General features: G+C 39.3%; 1 protein-coding gene across 11 annotated transcripts in view; it reads right to left on the bottom strand.

The window, feature by feature from the left end:
- The window catches only part of Rmdn2 (regulator of microtubule dynamics 2), an 80,129-nt gene that overhangs the window by 26,819 nt on the left and 43,827 nt on the right, over nt 1–9,483 (bottom strand). For all 11 annotated transcript variants that reach the window (XM_076942304.1, XM_076942303.1, XM_076942305.1 and 8 more), the window contains one exon: nt 5,895–5,955. In XM_076942304.1, the coding sequence (XP_076798419.1) occupies nt 5,895–5,955 (61 nt within the window). The remainder of the gene's footprint in view (nt 1–5,894; nt 5,956–9,483) is intronic.

Genomic DNA, 9,483 nt, shown 5'->3' with positions numbered 1-9,483 from the left:
AACAAAGTGTTAACAGATTTATAAAATTTAAAGCATATTAAAACCAGTAGTTAAAGACCAGGGCCACTTAAAAAATTTCCTGAAATGTCATTAAAAACACCCATATCATGATTAAAATCAAATAAAACTGAGGATAATCTTACAACATGTTTGGAAAAAATTTCCATTTCTCTCAATTCCTCCTGGAAACAATGCATTAGTACAAGAGTGCAGTCATTCTATGGATATTCTGATCTCCCCACCCCCACTGGGAACCCAGCATTTACACAAATGGCTATTTGACTATAGATTAGACACAGTGTTTCTTTAGCAACTGGCTTATTTAAAAGTTGAGGATACATTGTTTTTCACACCTGTTTCTGTCTGTGCAAGTCTCTAGAGGATATCAGAATGCTGCTGCCTGAGGCAAAATACACACATTTAACTATTTTAAGAGTGTGATAGTCTTATATTGTTATAAAAACTGAACTGAGGGTTTTGGAGGCTATCTTAATCCACAGTTTCTTAATTTGGAACAGTAACACCATTACTGTTATATGAGAGAGAAGAGATGAGTGACAGAAGTCAACCACTCACGCACAATCAGTGAAACTCCCCTTTCAGCTGTGACTGTTCTCTTTACAGCTAACGGAATCCACTACAGTAGAGACAGGAAGAACAATCAAGTCAGCCTCCATGAAATCTGTGGCCTGCAGGTCTCAGGGTCACTGCTGCCCCTGGGTTAGTGCTCAGAGCCTTTAAGTCACCAAGTGTTGTTCCTCAGCTTTGCCCCTCCTCCGACTCTGACTTGGGATTTTTTGTTTCTCCACATAAAGTGTGTTCATGATATCACAAAATAAGCTGACAGGATTTTGGCTGGTGGTGTATTGAATCTATGGAACATACTGGGAAAACTGCCATCTTGACAATTCTTGGGCTATGCACCTAACAGCACGAACAAGCTCTCCTTTTAGGTAGTTCTCTACATCACTCTCAGGGGTTTGCAGTTGGTCTCACAGAGATCTTGTACGTATTCTAAAACCTAAATATTTGAGTTTGGGGAGCATGTTAATGCAAATGGCAATATATTTTAATCTTAAATCTCAATCGCATATTTCTAGTATATATGAAAGTGCCTGGGTTTTCTATATTAATTTGGTATCCTGCAACCTTGTGCTGATGACTAAATTCTAGGGGTATAAAGGCTGCCACATCTTCAGCAGAGTCAAGTTCTTTCTTATTGGCCTGTCTCTCTCACATCCTTCTGTGCCCTCGCCAGAACTCTCAGAACCAGAAGGACCATGGTGTGAGGAACACCGTTACCCCACCTCACCTCCCATGGATATGCAGCAGGAAAGCAACTCTCTCACATTAGCAATGATGCCAACCATAGCTGCTCTGGGGTGTGTTTTCTGCTAAGCCAAGGACGTTCCCACTCTTCTAGTTTCTGAGAGGTTTTGTTTGTTTCGCTTTCCATGAATAATAGTTGTCTGTCCACTGTGTTTTTCTGCGTCTATTGATGTCAGCATATGATTTTCTCCCTCTTCCATTTGTTAATGTACTGATTTTTACATGTCAAACTAGCTTCTCAGAAGCCCAGGAGAGAATCCGCATGGTTACTATGTGTGCTTTTCCTACATCATTGAGATTCAGTTTGCTACTGCATTTTTAAATGAGTTCTCTACCTACAGTCATGAGAGGTGCTAGCTGAAGGCTTCTTGTAACATTTTCATTTTGTTTTAGATGTGCTATAGTGAAGGATACATAGAGGAGTTCTGGAAGAGCTTGCAGGGATGTTGTGTTCTTTCCTTAAATACATGATAGAATTTACCTGTGGACCCAAGTATTTCCTATTATCATTTATCCCATGTCTTTAACAAAGGCCTATGCTGACTGTTTAGTCATACAGTTTTTTTGAAATGCTAAAATTCTGCTACATCATTCTCTCTAAAGTCTTCTAGACTACGGGGAGTATTTTCAATCCTTCTAAAATTCCAAATAACTACCCCTATTTTGGTTGTGAGCGTTACAGTTTTTAATTGCCCCTTATTATACATTCTTTCTAAGTTACTGTGAGTGAAAAGAAAAGACAAAGAAATTCCATGAATTATAAACATTATAGGAAGTGCTTTTTCTCTTTCAAATAATTTGTCCCTAGAGACTTAGGATATGTATAATCTGTTCTGAAATATGTCTTGAGTGTAAAATTTGCTTTCCTCTGTGTCATAAACTCCAAGACCATTTGTTCACTTTCTCCCAAAGGCCCATCACTTCCTTTCCTATAATCAATTCCAGTCACGTGTATGTTATTTTTATAGTGTTCATTTTAAATGTAATTTAATACTTTATCTCTCAAACTCAAGTCTGATGGGAATCCTGCAGAAGTTACTTTACACTATGGTGAATTACCTCCATCTAGAGGTTATTTGAAGTATTGATGCTTTCACAAGACATCACATAATCACTTATAAACACATAATCGTGTGTGTGTGTGTGTGTGTGTGTGTGTGTGTGTGTATACATACATGTATATGCATTTGTATTGATATTGAATATACTCTTAATAAGGGTCAGTCATATAATTTCAATAACTCCTAACTGTCCCCACTCATCTCTTGCCTATTTGTGATTCAGCACTAACACTGTGTACACAGTAGGGATCAGACACAGCCTCTTGGAATAGAAGGATGGCTGAAAACATCAGAATACAACATCTAACTTCTAGTCTCTGCTTTTCTACTCATTGTGTGGCTCTGCTTACACACACACACACACACACACACACACACACACACACACACACGCATGTGCACAAGGGGCACTGCTTTTGTATTTAGACAACAGAAACAGATTATTGTGTGACTCATATGCTATAAGGTTGACCTAAAAGCCCAGCTATCCAATATTCCCAAATATCCTATAAATATTTGTTTTGCAAAACAGATGGGTAGATTTAGCCTTCACATCACAGTTCGTGTTCATGTTGACTGAATGAGAAAGTTTTATTAGTGTCTTAATTTACCCTGAAAGACTCCCAGAAGAATAAGATTTTCCCTCAACATTGTGAGGGCTATGTTGTGGACTGCCCTGGAGCTGTTTGTATTTTGATGCTAATTCTGCTTCCTCTAGAGGGGCTGCCCCGACAAAGAAAAGGAGTGAAGCACATACTCTGGTGATTCCATGTAAACCTCCCCATTTTAACTGGTCAATAAAGAAGCCAATCGATGGGAGAAGAATAGGGTGGGATTTCCAGGTCCCGGGAGGAAGAGGAGGAAAGAGGGAGAGGAATTCAGATGAGGCTGTGGAGCAGAGAGGAAGTAGCAGATGTGTATGTAACTCTTGGGGACCAATAGCCTCCTCAGGCAACTGCAGAGGCTAAGAAGGATGGAATAAGAAATTCTTCCTCCAGCAGTTGTGTCATCTGGCTGATTTTAAAATATTAAGACTGTCTGGTGTTTTCCATCTGCAGCAAACAACTCAGGTAGACAGGAGAAAGGTCATAGCTGCAGGACAGTCATTAGAGGATTTAGCCTTCAGTTAGTTTGGCGAAGCTAGGTGAGACAGCTGCTGGCACTGGGCAAGGAACAAGTACACATTTTAAAATTACAAACAACAGGGCTAGCTATGAGACCAGTTTATCTAAATTCCACCTGTCATTCCACAAGTCAAAGCTTAGATTCTCTTTCATCGCCACCTTAAGTTTTAATATTTGATTGAATGAAGGCCTCTCTATTGAGTAGTCAGAATACATTTTAAGAGTGAATGTTAAACTGACATTAAAATTTGTTAAATTCTTATCAATTGAATTGATCTTAACATTTTAAAAAATTGACAGTGAATTAAAAAAAATCATGTTAAACAATTGGATCATTACTTTGTGATGATAAAACTTAATCTGGGAATTAAGTCCTGTTTTCATAATCAAGGTATTAGATTTACAACAAAAACAGACAGAGAGGGTGGGGGAGGTTAAAGGAAGGCAGAGTGGGCAGCACAGCGAGTGGAGATTTTAGCCGGGGCCAGCTCAGCAAGCCAGGGCTCAGGTACTTACAGAGCCCTCAGAGAAGACTCCATGTTGTTTCTCTATGAAATCTGAGAACTCACATTGATAAAGGTTCTCACTGAAGACAGTGTATATTTCTAGCGTGATTCCTCATGGGTCCAGAGGACTGCTGGACTGAGGGAAGAGCAGAGAACGGTGAAGAGGAGCAGGAAGGAGTAGAGGAAGTTGGAGTTAAGGGGAAAACACGAGTCCTTATTTTGCATCCTGATCTGGCTGCCCAGGTCCCAGGCACCCAGCTTCAAAGGAGATGATGGGAGGATAGCTCTCTCAGTACAGACTCATTTCAGTTATTCCTCAAACTGAAGGAACAGAAGTGCTTTAACACGCACATCAATTTCAAAGTATACAAGACGATCTAGGCAAACTAAGTCGACACATTAAATCCAAGCCTCCTATATATTACAATGATCTTTTAAGTCTGTGCCAGCAGGCTGACTTCTCAGTTGCCCCTTTCTTTCCTCAGGCCTTAACTCCGCACCAATGTAAGAGCTGCCTTCCCACTCTGAAAGTCGAGTCTTCCACCAATGGATGGCGTGCTGAAGAGTGACTCTCATGTTCCAGCTCCTAAAGTTTATTTCACATTTTAGCACGTCTTCCTTAGAAATTGCAGTACACAAAAACTACTGGATTTTTGTTCAGAAAGTTAAAGCAAGTCCTTGTGATGGAGCGCCCCCTGCTGATGACAGGATAAGCAGACAGCCCTGCTGTTAGGGACTTGGCAACAATGAAGATGGCTGTTTCACAGAGATTTTGACTAGGGGTGTCCCTAAAGAAACCCAGAGAGGGCAAATTTATGGAAAGCTACTATGATGGTTTGGATATACCTGGCCCAGTGAGTGGGCACTATTAGGTGTGGCCCTGATGGAGTAGGTGTGTCACTGTGGGTGTGGGCTTTAAGACAATTATTCTAGCTGCCTAGAAGCCAGTATTCTGCTAGCTGCCTTCAGATGAAGATGTAGAACTCTCAGCTCCTCCTGCACCATGCCTGCCTGGATGCTGCCATGTTCCCACCTTGATGATAATGGACTGAACCGCTGAACCTGTAAGCCAGCCCCAATTAAATGTTGTTTTTATAAGAGTAGCCTTGGTCATGGTGTCTGTTCACAGCAGTAGAACCCCAATAAGACACCTACATTCAAGAAATGACCACAAGTTAATTTTCCGCTGTATCTAAGGTAACTGTATATTCATTTAGCTCGTGACAGAAACAAAGCTAGTGGCGGCAGCAACAACTAAGAATCTAAAAATGTAAAACTGAACAACAAATAAAAGGAAGGATAATTTAAAACAATATGTTTCTTTTATTTTTATTTTTTTTTTGGTGTAGAAGAGGGACACCTCCCTTAAAAAAAAAAAAAAAGCAAACAGACAGAACCATGAAATGGTTTTCCTCTTTTGCTCCAAATTCCCCATCCTACACGGCTTTGTGCTTCCTAATTCACAGACCAGACTTCCCTTGACCTGTGGAATTTGCTTCCTGTGACTCAGCAGTTTAAAGAACATGACCCCCATGCTTCCAATTTTTGGAGCATTTACCCCACATTTTGCTCAGAAACATGTTATAACTTTAGTATATGTTTTTTAAAAACTGGTATATTTAATTAGATCTAATTATAGTTTGTCCTGAGACTTGTTAGATTCCCAGGAACTACTCACATTTAGAACATAATCAATGAGAAATATGTGAGAACAAACATAACCATAACAGTTGCAGCACTACCCACTATCGTTTTCTGGGAGCGGGTGTGGCTGGCCAGTCCAGTGCAGTGACTGTGTTCTTTAAAACTCCTTGCAGTGTAGAGCGAGGCATGCGTACTGGGAAGTTAGGTCTGCGGGGACCCTGCATGCTTACCACAGATGGCAGTGTCCATTCATAGGCGCTCTGGTAATAGCTCTCTCTCCTAAAGTTTTTCCTGAAAGACAAAGAGACAGAAGTTTAGTGTCTTTATAGGAGTCAGTAGGAAATGGAGTCACCAGTCAAGTCAGTGGCTCCAAAATAGGGTCTTGAGGTGGATAGCGTTTGTCCCCTTTGTACTTGTTAGAGGAGGACATTCCCCCCACCCCCACCCCCAGGTCAGTTGCTTACTCTGGGGATCTTTTCTGATGATCTATGTTTTACCAGCTTCCAAGGATGGTGACATCTGCTCAGATTTGAGACTCACCTGGATTTACCAACTTACAGAAGGAGAAGGAAAGTTTCTTACTCATTTAAAAGTAAACACATTATTTTCTTGTGATCAATTCAAACATCATTTGCTGAATGCTTATTAGCTGCTATACTGTGTGAACATCTGGGGATAAGACATCAAATTAGGTATGGTTCATGACTTCAGGGCCCACAGTCTTCAGTGAACAGCAAGTCCATAAGCAAGTAACTTGACTGATTAGGGCAATGTCAAGAGAGTACAGAGTGTGTGAAGGGGTGGGGGAAGGGCCAAGGAGCTGGGCCTGCTCATTCACAATAAGAGTGGGTTCAGGAAATAAATGGAGTCCTTAAATTATTATCCTCAGTTTACCAGCAAGGATATTTTTATTGTTTGACATTACTAAAACATAGGAGATTTTTAAAGATTTTAAGTAAATTCAGAATGTCACTACAGTTCAAACTTGTGTTCTGAATTAAAGAGTTACAATGATTTGAAATTGAGGTGAAATATTTGAGCAGGATGTTGGTGGTGTATACCTTTAATCCCAGCACACAGCAGACAGAGTTAGGCAGATCTCTGTAGATTTTAGACCATTCTGATCTACACAATGTAGCCAGGGTGGGACTCTCTGCTGATAAGATAAAGCTGATTGCAAAGGGCAGTCTAAAATCCAAAATGACACATTTTTTTCCCTTGAAGGTACTAGGCAAGTTTTTGCTTAAGAATAAGTAGAAATGTCCTTAGTAATTTAAAAGATAAATATATGCCAATCTTAATTTTATATAAAGAGAAAGTGGAATGTAGGTATATTTATCCACATAAAGTTTATAATTTCAATTTAAAAGATAATGCTTTTTCTGTTGCCAAAAAGCATTTCCCCTTCCTCCTAGGAAGGATATATTCTGCTAGTCAACATAAGGAGCCAGAGTTAGGGTTAGGGCAACACTGTTTGCTCTTATCTTTCCAGGAGAAGAAAAGCATCCAACTAAGGAATCCAAATACCACTGGAGAGAAAAAAATAATACTGTTAAGCTTATTTACTGTATTGCATGTTAACTATCAGCTTGGCAATGCAGAATACAAATGCCTCTTGTCAGAGGAGATAAATAAATCAAATAAATATACATGTCCTAAAGTCAACGTGATATTGTTTTAAATGTAAAAGACACAGGATTAAGGCCAATTAAGGTCTAAACATGATACCCCATCATATTATCCAATGGGATACACTGATGGACAACAGTCTAGTTTAAAATGGCATGAACTGGGGGACTTGCTACCCCATTTGAGGTAGGGTGTCATGCTACTCTGAATAGCCAGCCAGTCTCCTTGGAAAGTGGGGCTCCCATGGGAGAACTGATTGCAGCTCAACCTAGCATGAAATACATAACCCAGGCCAAGACCTCTGAGGAAGCACACTCAGCTTGAGGGTATGCTTGGGCATTAAAATGAAAAAAGTTTAAATAAAGTTGAACACAGGGAAGACTGTTAAATTAAAAAAGGAAATGGAAGGATAGACATAACTACATAAAAAGTAATCTCCAAACAATGGAAGAGATAAAAATTGATATAAATGATTACAAGGGTACGTAGATACTAAATAAATAAATCTGTGCCTTTGATTTTCATACTTGGGAAAACAAAGACAGCAACAGATAGGCTCCTTGTGAGTTTGAGGCCAGTCTGATCTACAGAACAAATCCGAGTCACCCCAGGCTACACAGAGAAACTCTTTCTCAATAAGAAATAATAATTGTATGTAATTGTAGAAGGGGGTATTTGGACTCCATACAATCTTGTTTTGAATTATCAAAATGAAGAGGGTTATATGCTCAGTGGTAATGGTGATATTGCACATTTCTTTGAGAGAGGTCAAAATGGACAAAATGGAGTGGACTGGAATAAAAACAGGGCTGTTAGATTGGATCTGTCTATACTAATGATAACTTCTAACTGTTAGACAAAAGGTATGTTATGTTGGGAGACAGGCTTTGTATTTGTGTTAACATAAAAGGGGGGAAGGCTTTGGATTCCATCCAAACTGATAAAAATCAGATTTGAGACAGGGGGATCTCCTGAAGATCTTGGCTGCAGAAAGAAAGAAGAAAATCAAAAGGACCAAATGAGCCAGTAATGTACAATGCTAAACCCTCCATTGAAACAACTCTGAAACTGACTTCAGCTAGAAATTCAGCTAAGCTGGAATAGCATTAAATCTTGTTTATAGACTGTAGCTAAACCTTGCTACAGAATTTTCATGGCTTATTATTACATGCCATCCTTTTAGATGGCATAAATGGAGTCTTTTTATTGCAGTTTGGTTATATAATCAACTAGTTCAGAAAGAAAGACATAGTCTTTCATCTCTCAGATGGAGAGCAGGAAGCCATCTTTGGTTAAACTGTGCACCGTGCACACAGTTCATCGTTGGTACAGAACTATGTATTACTTGTAGGAAAGTATGTTTTCAGAAAATGACAACCAAGGAAGCAGCACTAATAAGATCAACTCTGAAAGATGCTGGGATACCTGATCCTGCTTCAGATTGCTTTGATACCATTCCTCAAGAGACTTGCTTTCAAAACAGCTTCAGGGAGGGCTGCTGACCCCAGATGACCTCTGCTTGTCTAACTTTACAGACTGACCCAGCCAGGACTTCACTTAAGCCTAAACTTTCTTAACACAGAGAGACTGTGATACCAACAAATGATGTCAGCAGCTTTCTTTTGACATACCATTTTCCCAATCTCCTTTATGCACACTCAAAGGAATTATTTGCCCCAAGTCAGCAGGAAGCAATTTCAGGAGACCACGATCCCATTTCCTTAAGATGGGGTGGATATTTTTGGTCATTTTATGAGTTTTAGGCATGCTGTCGTTTAAGGGGATGGTTACCAATAGTTATGGTCTTGGATAGGGAAGAAACAAAATAGAAAACTGAGACTCAGGGATTTCTAGCTTTCCTTTCCTTTTCTCTATCCTTCATTCTTTCTTAGATAAAAAGAAGGGGATTGAGAAGAAAAAGGGAGGATATAGAATTATCATATAGAAATAATAGAATAAGAGGGTAGATTACTGAATCTACTCTTCAACTTAGAGCTATTGCTACTCTCAAATTAGGTTATTTTTGTTTACATTGATATGGATATGTATATTGATACTGAGTTAAGGTTTTCATTGTTATAAGTCTTTGTATATTTAAGGTTAATTTTGTTATAACACAAGGTATGTATGCTTCAACTACTGTATACATATTATGCCTATGCAATTCATTTAAAAATACAAGGTTTAGTC

The sequence above is a fragment of the Arvicanthis niloticus genome, chromosome 11 (assembly GCF_011762505.2).
Source record: "Arvicanthis niloticus isolate mArvNil1 chromosome 11, mArvNil1.pat.X, whole genome shotgun sequence".
Lineage (NCBI taxonomy): Eukaryota > Metazoa > Chordata > Mammalia > Rodentia > Muridae > Arvicanthis > Arvicanthis niloticus.
This window is presented reverse-complemented; position numbering and strand designations above follow the sequence as displayed.